Source organism: Pteropus medius, unplaced genomic scaffold (genome assembly GCF_902729225.1).
Source record: "Pteropus medius unplaced genomic scaffold, Ma_sr-lr_union100, whole genome shotgun sequence".
Lineage (NCBI taxonomy): Eukaryota > Metazoa > Chordata > Mammalia > Chiroptera > Pteropodidae > Pteropus > Pteropus medius.
In genome coordinates, this window is record NW_024342474.1 from 6,018,058 (window position 1) to 6,036,657 (window position 18,600).

The 18,600-nt window shown below is 37.2% G+C and overlaps 1 protein-coding gene across 3 annotated transcripts in view; it reads left to right on the forward strand.

Moving 5' to 3' along the window:
* Positions 1–18,600, forward strand: part of SRGAP1 (SLIT-ROBO Rho GTPase activating protein 1) — a 229,900-nt gene that overhangs the window by 154,412 nt on the left and 56,888 nt on the right. For all 3 annotated transcript variants that reach the window (XM_039865895.1, XM_039865897.1, XM_039865896.1), the window contains exons 7-8: positions 8,719–8,940; positions 10,887–10,988. In XM_039865895.1, the coding sequence (XP_039721829.1) occupies positions 8,719–8,940; positions 10,887–10,988 (324 nt within the window). The remainder of the gene's footprint in view (positions 1–8,718; positions 8,941–10,886; positions 10,989–18,600) is intronic.

The following is an 18,600-nucleotide window of genomic DNA, read 5'->3' on the forward strand; positions in this document are numbered from 1 at the left end:
CTAATTAGCTTACATATATATTATTGCCATCCTATTTAATGGAATCCTTTTTTGTTAATTACTACAAGTATAGAACTTTAATAATTCAGCACTTTGATAGACTAGTTCAAGTTTTTCTATACATTTAGAGGTGATCTAATGGTTTTGAAAACCATATTTAATAATTGCAGTTTTTATCCATTTAAGATAAACTTCATCTTTACTTATCAATGTTAATTTGAATTAGTAGAGTTTTCTCTCTCAGAAATGGCTATCAGTGTTGAAACATTATTTCTAAAGGGTAGTTACTGTATCTCTACTAGAATTTATTTTTAATTTATTTTTTCACTGTGCCTTACTGTGATCAATAAATTAATTTTATGATGAACTCTACCACTGAAAACACTTTTATAAACTAAGTAAACAAACTACTTGTAAAGTCCAAATTAAAAATATTAGATATCAGACCTCTAAATTTTATTGATATTGAAGAGATATAATAAAGAAAATGATGGTTCAATTGCTAAACAATATTTACCTTTTTATTTCTGCTGGAAATACTTGAATATAGAAGTTTAGACAATTTGGGATACTCCAGATACTGAGTTATCTCTAGGGAGAAGAGAAGGAATTGTGATTGGGGAGAGGGAATTTAGGGGACTTCTGAAATATCAGCAATATTTTATTTATTTAAAATGAGCATGAATGTTTCGCACTTGTCTGTAAGTATGACACATGTTACATTTAAAAAAAGAAAAAGTGGAGAACTATATAAAATGATAAAAGCATGCTTTAAATATGTTAATCTAAAGCATACCGATGTACCTGCACTTGCCAGTCTTTTAATATTATGATTTATCTTTTCATACTGAGTTCTGATTCGTCTTCATTTGCACAAACCAGATCCATTGATTTCTACTTTTTAGTTCTTTAATTTAGAAGAAAAACACTCTGGGTATTTATAATGTTTTTCACACTCTTGCACAATTGACATACCTTAGCCTAATTTATAATAATTTTGTTTCCTCTAAGTCTAACAACTCTTTTCTCACTTACCCATTTATTTAATATATTATGTTATAATTAAATTATAAGTGGCACAAATACTGTGCAGTTGGCTCTTGGTAGCATACAGAGCAGAAATGTATAGGAGTATTAGAGAGGGCCTGTTAGCTGTGTGTGTTCCTAGTGTGTTGATTGGTCAGTATGTTTTAGAGCAGGAGTTGACAAATTTTCTCTTTAAGGGGCCAGATAATAAATATTTTAAGTTTTGTAAGCTGTATGGTCTCTGTCCCTACTCAGCTCTAGTGCAAAAGCAGCCTTAGATAATAAGTAAGCAAATGGATGTGGTTGTGTTGCAATCAGACTTCATTTACCATATCAGGCCATGGGCTGGATTTGGCTAACAAGTTTTACAGCATGAACTTAATCCAGAGTGTCACTTAAGCAGAATGCTATTAAGATGCCGTCTACTCTGTCTCTGAAGAAAAGTCCTAAGTAAATTTTAGTTTGTAGAGTAACAGTTTCTTAATTTGCAATCAGGTGGGAAGTGGAACAGAGCTGATTTCACCCTGAGGATTTTTATGATGTCATTCTAAAGAATAAATATGAATTATAAGAAATATATTGCAGATATTGGCCCAAGGAAATTTAATTGGTTTGAGAGCATCAAGATATAAGTATAGGGGAAAATAGATTATAGTTTTATAAATAATAGATTTCACATATGATCGTTAATATCCCCAACATTAAGTGCAAAAAAGACAGTAACTAATTATTCTGTAAGAATTAGGATGTATTACAGCCAGAGGAAAATTCATACAGGCAACAAATATTTGTAATTGAATGCTGAAATTTTTAAGTGATTATGATTTGCAAAGAGAAAAAGAGGGGAGAGTATGAGTCTTAATGCTAGGAATCTCTGATCTGTAATCAAATTCACTACTCTGTATATCTGGAATTCTTAAAACAACTGGTTTTAAGATTGCAGAACTGGTAACATAACCTCTTTCGGTCTAGTTCCACACCTACACACCCTCAAAAAGTCATTCAGAGAAACGAAGTCATCAACAGTAAAATTCAAATTTTTTTGTCCTAGAGCTTCTGCCCAGTAGTAATAATAAAATATTTGTCATTCTTACAGGACAGCATCACAATCTCCAATCACTTCCTCTAAAAGTTTGCAGGTCACTTTGGTGCTTGAAGGATACATCTGTGTTACTATTTTAATGGGATATTGCCACAGAATAATCCCTCATTCCAGCTAATTTCCTTGATAGAGATATCTGCCGTGTGTTCTGTTAGCCATTTATACAGAATGAGATTGAAATTAGATTACATCATGTACCACATGCCACATTTGTTTTATCATTTCTAAATAATCGGTTGTCCTAAAGCGTTTAGCCTTATCCTTTTCTCTCTAGAGACATGTGTTTAATCAAAAACAAACTTATTCAGAGTTCAGATTTTCTTAATTGGTTTGACTTTCCCCTATACATAATAATATTAAGATTTATCCATGAAAGCCTGCCAAATTCGAATACGGTATTCCCCATTAGGCCTGAACTCTTATTAGGAAGATTATAGCGGGATGATGTTAAATGGATTAGGATGGAGTAGTTATAAAGTAAACTGACTTATGCATGTTTTTATCCCTTTGTGATAGAAAGAGTATTTAAAAACTGAAATGAGTTGGGTGACTGAAGCGAATGGCTTTTAGAGTTCTTTTCAATGGAGATGCCATGGGCCTTTGTTAAGGGAAACTGCACCCACCTGGTTTCTACCTGCTGCATAGGATACTCTTTGTTAGTCTTCAGTGTTTGCTTTTCCTTCTTGGCAGGACCTCTGAATGTTGAAAGTCACCTAAGGCTTCATCTTTGGCTTCCTCTTAGTCCCTTACCTTAAGTACTATCTGATGTCTCCTAGATTTTTATCACCAGCCTTTATCATCTTCCTGGGCTTCAGATTTGTATATCCGCGTGCCTACTGGACATCTCTAACAAGATGTCTAATAATAGACACCTTGAACATGTCAAACACTCAAAACAACTTTTATATGTACATTTGCCCCTGTCATCATTATCATCCTCCACACACATAACTTTTTCTTATCTATTTTTTGCACCTCAGAAAATGGCACCACTTTCCGCCCAAACAAGCCAAAAACCCAAGGCTCTCATTCCCCACATATAAATGCATCAGCAAATCCGATTGTCTCTAGCTCCCAAATATCCCAAACCTTGCTGTTTTTCACTACCTGCATTCTCAGTCTCCTAGGCAACACTTCCTCATCTCTTGCCAGCATTTAGGAAGCAATAGCAATAACTTCCTAAGATATCTCCCAGCTTCCACTAAGACCTTCCAATCAATAATCCATTCTCTTTCCAAACAGCCAGTCTTAAAATAGATAAATCAGGCCTGTCAATCCCTGTTTAAAAGTCTCTGAAGACCTCCCATTATCCCTATAATAAAATCCAAAAGCTTCACCCACCAAGACCCTATGTGAACTGACACCTGCCTGCCCCTCAGTCTCGTGTCCTGCAGCTTTCCCTTAGGCACCATGCTTCAAGTACATGGGGTTTTCTGTTCTCCAGACCCACTGAGCTTTTCCTTGCCTGGAGCCTTACTAATTTTTGTCTAGAGCACTTTTTTCCAGAGCTTTACAAGACTGGTTTCTTCTTTTCATTCACCTAGCTGCCCTATATAAAAGAACAGCACCCCTTCTCCCTAGCATTCCCTATTCTTCAATTTTCTCCATAGCATTTACCACCTGGCCTGTAATTATTTGAGCTATCTTTTTTGATTCTCTCTCCTCTCTTGTGATTTGATTCAAGTTAGTTACAGAGATTTGGCCTGTGAAAAAATGAGCCCATGGTAGCAGCTCTTCTGAAGGAAATGATTGCCCACATGAGTGGCAACTGTATTTAGGCAACAAATGGTTTTCCAGACTACTCATTGGCTCAGGCTTATGCAGCCTCCATTCTCCTGTTTCCTGCTTTGTATCCATTCCTACCACATACATAGAGGTACCAGTTTGACCTTCTTGTTGCTCAGGAGAAACTCAAGACAAGTTTTGCTAATAGTTGTTAAAGCAGCAGCAAGAATTATATTGTCAGCTCTTTATGGGCCATCAGGAACCCAGACAGGAAAGCAGGTATGTAAAAGTTGCCTATAGAAATTTAGACATTCAGTTCAGTCCTAAGAGATGCTTGTCTCTCACAAAATGCATTTGTGGTTTCTAGGGTGAAGTACTGAATAGCTAGAGAGGAAAATAGTGAAGAACAAGGATATTTATTCAGAAGAAATTCACTTTCTTCACTTGACATCTAATGTAAATGCTCTGAACATATCTATTTCCTGTCCTTTGAAAGCTACCCATAGTCATGTGAAAGCTGTTTTTGCAATTCAGTTTGCTTGGGTTGCGCTGTTTTTTCCCCAGAAAGACTCAAAATAAGGGGTAGTCCAAGTCTTTACCCAATACCCACAGCTGTGGAATGGTCAAAGTCAAACTTACTAAAAGCCAGAGATCGGACTGAGCATAAATGATCACAGAAGCCTCTCAGACAGAGGCAGGAGTGATGAAGTTAAGGTGGAATACTTCTGCAGAAGAGTTCCTCTCCTCTCCATTCCCATGACAGCTGCTTAATGCCATAGTTTCATAGGTGTTTAAGGCTGCCCTCAAGGCACTTCCAGGGCTGCCAGCAAATGACAGTGGCTCTTACTGTTCTGGAAACATGAATGAAGGACTTGTTTTCCATGGAATTCAATTATGGGAACTGCCATATAGGACCAAGCTTTTACCCCACTAAGGCTTCTCATGTCATGCGAAACATGTTATCTCCTTGAACCTGGCATTATACCCACCAGGTATTCAGCCAACCTGTCAACCTTTGGGAGAAGATGAAGTGTTTATCATATTCATCAATACCTGGCTTTCATCTTCATTTTTGATATTATTTGCAGCCCTTTTGCCTGAGGATATTAGCCTACTGTGGTGATTTAGATTAACACCTAGTGGACTCTATCTTGGCAGCTCTTAGGATATAAAAAATAACACTCTTGTGCTTCCAGCAGTCTTTCCTTCCCCAGTTTTAATCCATAATTTTATGTAGCCATTAAGAGTTTTTTTAATCCATCAGAATAATACTTTTGTTTTGATGAACTATTTTATTGGTTTCTTATGTATTTTCATCATTAAATGTGCTTGAGTTATAACTCTGCAGAAGCTGGCTTTTCATGTTGTTATTAATAATTCATAAGCTCCATAGAATTACTTTAGGCCTTTTTTAATCAAGTATCTTGAATCGTAACCTATCTAGTATCATTTTAGCTTCCAGTTCAGAAAAAAGATGATTCTATGGCGGGCCTTGCTGTCTCAGGAGACTTTGAATAAGAGTTTTATTTCTGTTTCTTGTTTCCTTTAATGTTCAGGATGCTTGAAAAACCTAGAGCAGAGAAAATGTTGCATATTGGAAATAACAGAATCATGCCAATTAAGTGACCTTACAGACTGATAAGTAGGGGTCAGAAAAGAAAACTTTCCATCAAAGCTAATCACAGAAACCCCCTAAGTGTAGCAAAGTCCAGAAGACATCTGAAGAGGCCCCTGGATCAGTTGTTAACCTCATGCATGCTGCTCTCCAACCTGCTAGGAAACCACAGTGAAATCAGGGATCTCTTACTGGGTCCAGAACTACCAAATCTGCCTGGCTGACCTGGTTATGGAAACATGCACCTGTACTTTTGTCATCTTGACATTTACTCCCCAAAGAAGCCACACTTAGAAATTTGAGGAGTAAACTATTTAAGTCTGGGAATAATGAAAACTTAGTATGTATTTCTCAGAGCTCTTACTCAATTCGATAGTTGGGTTAGATTTCTTTCTTTTTCTTGCTCTTTTTCCTTCATTCTTCCTCTCTTCCCTTCTCTTTTAAGTTGAAAAGAGACTGGATTTTTGTAGGAGGGTGGAGGCTTTTCTCTGGGTCGTTTCTTTCCTCTCATGTCAGTTTTCTCTTAAGTCCCACTGGGATCAGTACTCATGAAATAAAGCAGCTTATGTGATCTGCTTCATTATAATTAAGTTGAATCTGTCATCTTGCAGAATAGTAGGGTGTTTTGAAGCATTGAGTATGTCTCAAATGAGGCCATTTCTTTACAAATTCATGTTTTCATAAGATGAGGTATTATTGAAAGAGAATAATTTTCAGTCCCTCTGATGTGTATAAAACTGCTACACAGAACATTTATAGATTTTGAGAAGCAAGAGGACTTTGCTCATCTGAGACTAGAATTTTATAATTAACTAAAAATTATTCTCTATATTTGAGTGCAGCTGATTCTACTGGAAATGTATTAATGATGAGACTGATTGCTGCATTTCACAATTGTATTTTGTTTGTATTTGTAATTGTGATGTGACAGCTACTTGCTGCTTTTTTTAACTGAAAATCTTTAATCTAGTTGATTCTCTTGCCTGTGGATTTTTTTTTTTTAACTTCAGATTCTAATTCAGTAGCTCAGGAGTGAGGCCCAAGATTCTATGTTTCCAGCAAGCTCTAGGTAATGCTGATGCTGCTGGTCCACAGACCACACTCTGAATAGCAAGATTTTAGAATATCTTTATGTAAGAATTCCAAATTTAATAATTCTGGAGTTGAAGGGTGAGAGTAGAATGAACTACATTGGCAGTTTTGAGGACAGGTCAGAGATTAAATTTGTATCTTCATAAAGTCAGATCTGATGTTTCACGTCCTGGTAGATGCATTCTTTGTACAAAGGTTGCTTCCTTTGTGTCACTCTTTTAGACTCAAACCAATGAACAGCTTATATTTGAATTCTCTGAGAACGGAGATTATGTTTTAATGTGTTCCAGTCTTTATTCCTGGAGCCTAGCAATTTCCAGGCACCTAATAGATGGCCAATTATTGACCTGAATTGAATCAAATTGAATTGATTGAACTTCATTAGAACAATATAGGGATGACCTGGTTTTGTACCTTTAAAACCACTTGTTTCCTCTTTAAAAGATATATATTGCTTTTATGTACAAATATAAAATTCTTTCAGTAATTTATAACTGACCTATATCCAAGGCTATATGTTTTTAAAATTATATTTTCTGAAAATTCAACATGATAAAATAAGTATAAATAGAAATTAAAGATAGTGAATTAAATAAAGATAGTAAATAAAGTTAGATTTTAAAAATTAAATAAAGATAGTAAATTAAAAAAGATAGTAAATTCAAGAATCCCAAAGCCCATTTATTCCTAGGAATACAAAACAAAATTCTATCGCCAATAAAAGGACTTTGGCATTCATTTCTTATTTAAGAGTTTTATTCTAAGGATAAGAAAGGAGGCATTCTCAGATTATTTTGGCAGAATCAAACCTGTTCTCGTTTCCGAAAGAGTACAGATTATATTGAGTCTTAAGTAAATTAATGCAAATCTAAAATATTAGTGTGTTTGCATCCTAGAAGGATTTCAATAAATCATTATATTAATTTCAGTATACATAAACAAACATGAATGCTATCTTTTCATTATTTCAGTGTTTGGTTTTGCTTTTATTTTTTAACTGCTTTATTGAGATATTATTCACATACCACGCAGTTTACTACAGTTGGCATTTAGTGTATTTTAGTGTATTTACAGAGTTGTACATCCATCACCACAATCAATTTTAGAACATTTTCATTACTCCAAAAAGAAATCCTGCACCCCTTAGCCATCACTCCGCAGTTCCTCCATCTGCTAGCCCTAGGCAACTACTAATCTACCCTCTGTCTCTACAGATTTGCCTATTCTGGACATTTCATATAAATGGAATCATATAATGTGTGATCTCTTGTGACTGGCTTCTTTCACGTAGCATAATGTTTCAAGGTGGATCCATGTTATAGCATGTATCAGTACTCCTTTCTTGTCTATGGCTGAATAATATACCATTTTGTCTATTTATTAGTTGATTGACATTTAGGTTGTTTCTACTCTTCCGCCATTATTAATAGCGCTGCTGTAAATATTCACATATAAATTTTTGTGTGAAAATTTCTCATACCTAGGAATGAAATTACCAAGTCATATGTTAACTCTGCTTAATCTTTTAATGAACTGCCAAACTCTTTTCCAAAGTGGCTACGACATTTTCACCCCCATCAGCAGTGTATAAGGGATCCAATTTTTCCATATCCTCCCCAATACTTGTTATACTCTTTTTTTATTATGACCATCCTAATGAGTGTGAAATGGTATCTCGCTGTGGTTTTGATTGGTATTTCCCTGAAGATTAATGATGTTGAGCATCTTTTCATATACTTGTGACCATATGGTTTTTTGTTGTTGTTTTGAGAAATGTCTATTCAGATCCACTGCCCATTTTTAATTGGGCTATTTGTCTTATCATTGAGTCATAAGAATTCTTTATGTATTCTAGATACAAGTTCTTTAAAAGATACATGATTTGCAAAAAAAATTTCCATTCTGTGGATTATCTTTTTACTTGATAGTGCCTTTTGAAACACAAAAGTCTTCAAATTTGATGAACTCCTATTTATTTATTTTTTTCTTTTGTTGCTCATGCTTTTTGATGCCATGTTCAGGAAACCAGTGCCTTGTGCAAGGTCATGAAGGTTTACTCCTATTTTCTTCTAAGAATTTTACAGTTGTAGCTATTATATTTAGGTCTTTGATCCTTTTAAAATTAATTTCTGTATATGATGTGCTTTTAATTTTTAAGTGCTGTGATCTTGGCTACCATGCAAGTCTGAACAGAGCCCTAAGAACATATCTCTCTGCGGAGTATAACCTTGAAACCTCCAGACATGAAGGCTTAGACATTATTGAAAATGCAGTTGACAATTTGGAGCCCAGAAGTGATAAGCAGAGATTCATGGAGATGTACCCTGCTGCCTTCTGTCCACCGATGAAGTTTGAGTTTCAGTCTCACATGGGTGATGAGGTCAGTAATTATTTTAAAACTAATGAATTGTCTCTTCACTTACATTACTGTTCACCTGTTGTAACAGTTGTAAGAATTCCCAGTTGTTTTCTCTCTCCTGCCTTTGCATGGGATCATAGCGTAGTGTTTTCCTAAGACCAGCCATTACCACCACCTTTAAAGCAAGGATCAAACATTCAGATATGTCTGCAGAGGCCAAACAAATTTAGGTGCAAACTTGGTTGGGTATAAGCATGATAGACACTTCTTCCTCCACCTCAAGGCATTCAGATTTGAATTCAAAACAAAACATTTTGCTGGCCCAATGGAATCTATCCGAAGACTTCTTATAATCCTGATTTAAAGATTCCCATAAAGCAAAATAATTGTAAATAGTAGGAAAATAGGAGAGAGGGGGGAAAATGCAAAACATTTTTTTTAAGATTCCAGTTGGCTCCAAACTGGTAAAATGAAATGATATGTCTTTATATGAATTTACATTTCTATCCTATTTTACTGAGAGGAAAAAAAGCCATTTAAGTTACATTGGTACTATGTGAGTTACAGTGGTACATTTTATTATCTGCAGACAGGGGAAAACAAGAAAATCCAGTTAATGGAAGCACGCTATATAGCACTTGGTGTTCCAGCTGTGCAAAACAATACTCATAGGTTAAAAATTCAATTTTAGCTCATTGCAGGTGACAGTATGTTTTTACAAATAGGTGTAATTATAATATCCATGGCAGATTTCTTTAATGCATTAATTTTTTCTGAAACACCTAATGTTAAGACTTATAAGATATATATGAGTGTACCTGCTATATTTCTAACCTAATTTTATTTTTGCTTGATTTGATAGAATAAATTACTTGATTAGCTATGGTAAGCATTTTTTATGATAATAGCATGTGAATTTGACAGGTTAATGGCTTATGCCACCCAGAGTTAAATGTTTCTCCAAAACCAAGTGGTTGCTATTTTAATTTTTCAGGGTATGGTTATGTTAAACATAGAATGATAAAATATCATGGACAAATGACTTCAATTGGGTTAATAGTTTTAACCTTTTTTTTTTTTTTACTATTATTATTTTAATAAAATTCATCTGTTGCCCTTTTTTTATGGCCAGTGCTGCCAGGGAGCTATAATCTCTATGATGTTTTGGAGACTCCATAAAAGAAAATCCCTGTCTGCTGAGAGCATTTCTATGACAGGGAAGAGAAAAAAAATTGTTAGTTTCTGGCTCAATTTTAATATAATTAAAAGGTTCCAATTTTGACCTTATCCATAATTGAGATCATGGCCAAAATATCTTTCTGCTGAAGCCTAAGATATGTGGCTTCTTCAAGTTCATGGCCTCTTCAATCACGTGATTTGGCTGATATTGGCAAGAAAGATGGTAAAAATAGTAATTTACATTTTTTGAGGTTTTACTATGTGTCAGGCAGTGTTCTAAGTGCTTTATGTAAATTATCTCATGTCATCTCTACAACTCTTATCATCCCCATTTTACAGATAAGGAAACTGGTGTTCAGTAACTTTCCACAGTCACCCATCTGACTGTAACCACTAGGCTCTACTGCCTGCCCTAGATTTGCCTTGTGGTCCATTTGGATAATCCTTCACACTCTTTCCTCTGCCCAGTAGTCAATAAGAATTCCACGAGTGAGACGTCAGTATCAGAGCTCCATCTCCAGCAACTGCCCCTTTCTTAGAGCGATGCTTCCTGCAGCTGCTCTCTTCCCAGTCACATCCAGGCCAAGCAGCTGCATTCTGCTCTTGCCACTTACGTAACTCGTCCGTATTTAAAACTGAAGTTTTGAGGCGACTGTTAAAAGTAAATATGTAATTGGAATCTTGAGGGGATCAGTGTGATTCATGCAGCATCTAAGTAGGAGAACTATGCCTCTGGAGGCTGGCTTGATGGTGTCCTGATGTAACTGAGACTTCTCATTCCCCATCAGGTATGTCAGGTCAGTGCTCAACAGCCAGTCCAGGCGGAGCTCATGCTCAGGTACCAGCAGCTGCAGTCTCGACTGGCTACGCTTAAAATCGAGAATGAAGAGGTAAGCATGCTTTCTGCCCCGTGAGTAATCTGAATTCTGATGTCAGCTGGGAGACATTTTCACATGACCAAGGCATATTTAACATTCTAAATGCAATCTCTTCATCAAGCATTTTCAGCTAAACTAGGGTTCCTAAAATACTTTGTTGAGGGTAAATAGGCACATTCTGTATTCTACCACAGATGAATACCAGGGATTCACTGCATACACTTGGAAATACACCTTTTATTCTTAAATTTTTAATTCACACTAAAAATAATTCCCATAGACTACCAAATTCAACATGTGTCCAAGAATATACAATAATGTGTGGAATAAAACTTTTGACTGACATGTTAATTTAGTCATAATTTTGAAATTAGCACTTTTTTATGTTTTTTTGTATTCTGTAGAATTTTGGGACTGAGCATGGCATTACTGATATAATTAATACAAAACTCATTTTAAAATAATGCTTGAATGTGAGTAGGAAAATGTTTATTTGCTAACATTAGTGGATTTAAATGGATAGAACACAAAATTTGAAGTGTTTGTACAGTTCAGCTGCCTGTTTCTGAAATTAATTTAATTGGATCCACATTCTCCTTAAATAAAAATATGAACTACAAATGCTTCTTACATTAGTCATGGCTCTCAGTTGTAATTTATAGGAACCCAAATCAAACTTACTCAAGTTAGAAAGTTTACTTATTGATCAAGTTTGTAGTAGCCTCAGCCATGATTACATCTGTGTTCAGATGATATTATCAGGAATCGCTTTTTATCACTTGGAAATGATTTCTTCATGTGTGCTGGTATGAGCCACCACCACCACCCTTACTAGAGGAGTCAGGACTTCATGGTCCCTACCACTTGCCATCTCACCCCATTCCAGCATCGTTATCTCTGAAATAGGATCCTTCATTGGCCTGACTTAAGTCATGCAATACTTCCGGACCAATCATTACATCCAGGAATTGAGATTCTTTCATTGGTCAGCCTAGATATTGCCCACTCATAGAGCCCTGTGATTGACAGCCCCAACAGAAATATGTAATCTAAAGAAAAACAATTCTCAAAAGTAAGAAATGTGAGACAAAAAGAAAAAAAATTTAGCTTGGTAATATTAATTATCAAAATTCACTTTAGTACTCTTTTATTTCGATCCCGCTGGGAAGTTTCAAACTATGTGAATATGTGTTTGTTTCTATTAAGAAAGAGTGATGTGTTTCTAGACCAATATAGTTTGGTCAAAACGCATTGCAGCTTTCTGGCTTCCATTCTTTCTAGAAAACTCAAACCATCTCTAATTCAAACACATGCATTTAAGATGCAACCACTGTGATTAAGACTTCAATCTCTGTGTGACGTCCCACAAATGAGCCTTTCCAAAGGAAAGCTATTGCTCTCCTTGAGGTGTTCTGGTGCTTAGACATTAGGGTTTTGGCAAGGAATCACAAAATACTCGTCTAATGCAGTTTAATAGATCCTATTCGGTCTACAGTTTGTGTATCTAGTGACTTCCAGGTTTTTTTTTCATGCATGCCCTCCTGCTGTTTTTATTTGGAAACAGTCTCTAAACTCTAGGAGAATGGTGTGTTCTACACAAGGTCAAAACTGGCAGCCCACAGACCTGTTTTCATTTGGCTACCACAGTTTGGCCCGTTAAAAACAGGAAAGACTGGCGACTCTGGCCATGCTTTGCTTCATGAAGGGAAAAGCTGGGTTATTTGAATTTCTCATTGCCATAAGCATTCAGCTCCCGATTTTGTTATATTGTTCAGACCATTTACGTTACCTGTCTGCCCTATGCAGGCCTCTGAGTTTGTGATGCTTAATGTATGCCCCTTTGAGCATAATTTGGAGAAGCACAAGGTCCTTATAAACTGATTGAGGCCAGCAACTCTTTCTGAGGCTTAATCTTTTTTAATTTACTGTAGAAACAAATGAATTGGATTGTCCTGATGTTTCTTGTGAGCATGAGTAATGGTTTATAATTTTTTGGCTATCGAACAAATTCACCATAGTAGAATGGGGTTCCCAATGAAAGTCAGATTTAAATTGGATTTTTGACAATCAGTAGATTTTCATAGATATAGGAAGAACAGATGTTACGATGTATTTCAAGATACCCTGGTAAAACCTTGGTTTCCCAGAGCAGTTTGGTTATCACCCAGGTTCTCCTTGGGGATGAGCCAAAGGTGAAGCTGAAGTCATGTGTTGAAAGGCCTTGGGAGCCCACCTTAAGGAGTTTTGATACTGTAGGTCATTTCAGTACAGTAAATATCTGTTGAGCAACTTTTGCATTCCACATATTTTGCCAGGTGTGAAGAGTACAGAGATGAATTAAGTCACAGTTAGCATCCATCTAGCATGAGAACCAGACTGTCACAAGTCATTTATATAATGCGAAAAACAAGATGTAACTTGGAAACAACTTAGTAATGGTTGCTGATTTGGAGCCTTGTGTAGCACTTTTCTCTACCATAAATAAACAATTTGCCTCAGATCTTCCACTGATAGGACAGAAAATTGACATGGCATCAAACCAAAACATACTAGTAAAGAAACGTGTATAATTCTGTATAATTCTCTACTCTGATTAAGCATACTTACTCGTAAAGTCCAAATTTTAATGGACAGAATTCAATTAACTAAAAATAGTTATGACTGCCCAGTGAGAAGTTCAAAGTTGGGAATTTCATCCAGGTTTACAAAAGCATGGAGAGTGCAGCTAAATAGAACATGAATCTTTTTACCATATCTTAAACAATTGCAAATAATGGGCACCATTGAAACTATAGGAAGCCTTCTTAGAAGGGAGTTTCCATGCTAAGAGCCCACATACCATATCTGGCCGTGAATAAATTTTGTTTGCTCTATAGTGCTTGATTTTTAAAAATTAGTTGCTGTCATTTAAAAATTGGAAGTTTTGAATTAAAATACTAATTTTTGGCTTCTAAAAAATGAGAAAGTCGTATTACACTAGACTTACATTTCTGCAGGATGATAACTGACTTGAGCTGAGCAATAGGTGCCTCCCTTAGACGCAGAATATGTGCTTCCTGTTTACTACGTTCCCTACTCAAGCCCACTTGCCTCCTTTTCATTACTTGCTTGGACCTTTAACATATTGGAGTTTGCAGCACCTGCCTTCAAGAAGAGAGAGCAGTAAGCATTTGTGAAATGACCACAGTATACTCATAAGGAGTAAAAGTTGAAAGAAGAGGTTTGAGAAGGACTTGGTTAAATTTGTGGTTGTCGCAGATTTATAATGGATCGTGACATTTATTGTCACTTCACAACTTTACTTTGGCCTGTTGAAGCTTTTAAAATGAGCTTTTGGTTTCATTTTGCCGCAAACTTGCACCATTGGCGCCTCACTCTTACGATTCCAGCTTGCAGTCAATGAGTCAACAAAGGTCTATGTGTGCAACACACAGTGGACACTGATAAACCTTAGAGCAGAGCCTGCTGCCCACACAACTTGATTCCCAATTTGGGGGTTTTTTTCCTTACTTAGACTTATAACTTTTTATTTGAAACATTAATATACATTACTTTAAAAGATACTTTGAAAGCAACCTAAATCTAAATGATCATTTATACCTTTCTCACTATAAGCACTTTCCAAACTATTTCCAATCTAATATTATACAGTCATGTCCACTTTCTTAAAGTTTACTTTTAACCTTTGTCATAGGGATTTCAGTTTAGGCGTCATTCCTGTTGCTCCTTTCTTTCAAAGCTAGCCTGTGGAGTAATTCCCCATAGATTGCATTTTCCTTTTCTTAGAGTTCCTCTTTCCTCTCTTTATACACAGCTGAAGAAAAAGACAATGGATTGTATAACTAGAGCAATTATGCCTTTCGTATTTTTAGTTTTAAGTCGTTTGCCCCATTTTAAGACCATTTGTCCCAGTATTTGGTCCAGAAAATAGTTTTCATAAGCATGTCACTTCTGTGCTGTAATGAAAATCTCACATATAAAACAAGTCTCTCTTAAGTTATAGTAGATATATCCCCCTGAAAGTAATGGAAAAGAGTGAAGCCTATGATTCCTCGATGAATTTACAACAATGTTTAATGAAATGATTGCCCCAGAGAAATTTTTCTAGCACCACTTAAAATCTTCCACCAATAGTTTACTAGAGAATATTTCACAGACTATTCCAAAAATATGTTTCTTACACAGGATATTTTCAACAATATTGAACAAGATTTTAGACAAACATTTGAGACAGTTTTGTGGCACAGGTAATTGATGGAAATAAGAGATATTTGGGTTATCTTTCTACCTAGGGTGAAAAAATCATATCCCCATCCTGCTACCCCTCCCCCCAAATTTCCCACGATATCAATGACCACAGAAGAACCACAAGTTATGTAAATCAGTGATCAGCCTTTATGGGCAACTGTCAGATTCTTTTAAGACTTGGTATAAGATGTAGAGCTTGATAATGCAGTGAATCATAATTGCTGTTTCTGATTGTCTCTGTGGCTTTAACTTAATTTTTACTTATTTAAGTATTTTTTACTTGCCTGCCACCTTCTCCTGATGAGGTTAACAGTAAAAGCCTAGGTAAAAGATAACTGCTATTTATCCCTTAAATGACAGCATTATCGTGGCCAGAATTGAAAGCAGGATCAATTGTCTTTCACTAAAAACATATTTTTTAGAAGCAGTGCATGTAAGTATGCATACATATACATATACATATATATTTACATATACATATACATATACATATACATATACATATACATAGTTTTAAATATGCTTTAACTCACTAAAGGGAGGCTCTTGATCCAGAAGAATACCAAGCAGAATGTGGATAGTGTCTAGAAATGGTCTAAAAGTGAGTCATGAGACAGGGCACCCCAAAGGAGATGGCAAAGCTCGAGATAACTGTCAGCAATGAAACCACACGTTGCTGGTTTGTGCTGAATATTCTTTTGGCATCTGTAGATTTGCAAGAAGGATGATTCTAACTTCCACCAGTCATTCAGTGAACTTTTTGGATAATCTGCTGTGTTCAAGCACCTTGCTAGTGACTAGAGATATAAAGATAAACAAGCCGTCCCTGACCTCCAGTTGTTGCCCTTGTCAATTGGAAACATAGCCCTCTAAACAGTACGGTAGGTGTTTATGAGAACCATTTGTCATAACTGTTGGTGTCATGCTCCTCAGACCACGCTTAGTATTAGGTCCACGCAGGAGGGTCATAAAATCAGAGCCATGGTGGAATATGGGAAAACAAGCTTTCTGAGACACGGCTGAAGGCAGAGATGTTGTTCAGAGAGCCATGGGCAATGATGATGTTTTCTTCTTTGGATTAAGTTGTATCATTGCTGAGAATGAATCTTGTTCAGAAGTCAGGAGTGCCTGTTATTTGTAAATGTCCCCTTAAATGCAAATACATAAATTATTAGTATGAATTCCTCTGAAATGGTGGTAGATCCCTCCCCAAAAGCTGAGAGGTGGTGCAAAACTTGAACTGTTTTTTTTAAAATCAAGCAACATCTTACCCAGCACAGACAGGGTCACTGGCATCAGTACCCACTGTTAGGGTATCAAGAGCAAGGGAAGGCCATAGCAAGATGCTCTGCTTCTGTTCCTGCATTCTGTAGCCTGTGCTGGCAGTAAGTTTCTGTATCCTTGGTTAATTAGCTTTGGCATTAATCCAATCTCTCTGTGTGTGCATGTGTGTATGGTCTCTTTCTGCTAATTTTTAATACATCTGAAATGATACAGTACTATAATTGACATACATCCAAGGTTGGTGATGTTGAGAAGTGAGTAGATAAGTGAATGGAAAACAGCACTGGGGGTCACCTTCACAAAAGCATTGATGAGAGTTAAAGGATGAACAGGCCTGCAGCAGGTGCAGGGTTCAAAGTACAGTGCCATAAAATAAAGTGGTGTGTATTAGGGGCTGAATTGTGTTCCCCCAAAATTCGTATGTTGAAGTCCTAACCCCTAGTACTTCAAAATATGGCCTTAGGTGAAGACAGGGACTACACAAAGGAAATCAAGTTAAAGTGAGGTCATTGGGATAAGCCCTAATCCAATACAACTGTGTCCTTATAAAAAGGAGGAATTTGGACACAGAAACATGGAAGACAGTCTGAAGAGCCACAGAAGATGGCCATCTACAAGCCAAGGAGATAGACCTGGAACAGGTCCTTCCCTCGCAGCCCTCAGAAGGAACCAACCCTGCTGATACTTTAATCTTAGACTTCTGGCCTCCATAACTGTGAGGCAATAAACTGTTGTTTAAGCCACCCGGCCTATGGTGCTTGTGTTACAGCACCCCTAGAAAACTGATACAGTGTGTTTGGAGAATGAAACCACCAGAACAACTTTCTTGTTTTCTCCCATGATTGTAATGTCCTGGGAGAAAAAAAGGCAAAAGAGCCAGTCCGCAGAAGCCCACAGAGAAGTCATCTCTCCCTGATCATTTGTTCTGATCCAGACCTCAGAGTCCAAGCCACCTGGACACTCCTCCACTGTAGTACATTCTTTGGGTTTTTCATAATCTCTTCTTATGTTTTTAGCCTCTTCTCCTAAACCCAACTGCATTTTCCTGCTGTTAATTAGGGAGTCATTACAAACTTCATATTAACTGTTTCATATTTGCCTCATTATCTTCCCCTTGTGACTTACTACCATGGCTCGTGTGTGTCAGAAGCTAGTGTCATTGTCGAGAACATCACATGGGATAATATGTAGTCCTAGCCATCATGTCTGGTGTTCTCTGCCACATCCTTTATTCTTCCTGACAATTCCAAATTTAACCGTGTCACTCTTGCTTTTGAGAAGGAATTGAGAAAAGAAGAAAAAGTGTTATTGACATTGACAGGGGGTCACATGGCTGCTGCTGGTACACAGTAGCGTCCACAGTGAATAGGCAAGGATTCTCTCTGGTCCCTCAGCAGATGGCACCGCCTTGAAGACCTTAGTTAGTTAGTCTGGTCATGGGACGGAGTCCACTTAAGGGTCCACAGTTGGTCCACAGGTAGTGGGTTTATTACCAGATTCCTGAATAAACATGGCACCTTCCAGGTCACTGGGCAGGTTCCTGGCAGCAGGACTGGCCCTAGACAACAGCTGGAACTGAGTCATGGGTCCACTTCTGGGTCTACAGCCAGGACCAAGGTCTGAAGGCCTACACAGATGGGCCTGTCTCTCTCCAAGTGCCTTGGTGGACAGGACTGAGCCTGGAATGGACTGCTGAGAGGAACTGGAGCCAAGTTACAGGGCTGCTTCATAATCCACAGTTGGACCAAGGTTGGTGGGCCTGCCTCCAGGGGCACAGATGGACATGTCTCCTGCCAGTCCCTTGTCAAGCAGAACTGCTTTTGGACTTGCAGCTGAGCTTGTCTGGAGCCAGGCTATAATACCTCTTCCAAGTCTGCAGTCAGACCAAGATTGGCGGGCCTTCCTCTGGAAGCATGGACAGCCCTGTCTCCCATTGGGCTCTTGGGTGGGCAGGACTACTCCTACTCCTGGGGCCACTTCAAGACCTACTGTTGGGCCAAGGTCAGCAGGTCTGCTTCCATGAGCATGAACAAATGTGCCTGCTGGCAAGTCCCTGAGATAAGTAGGACTGCTCTTGGATCAGGGCTGAAAG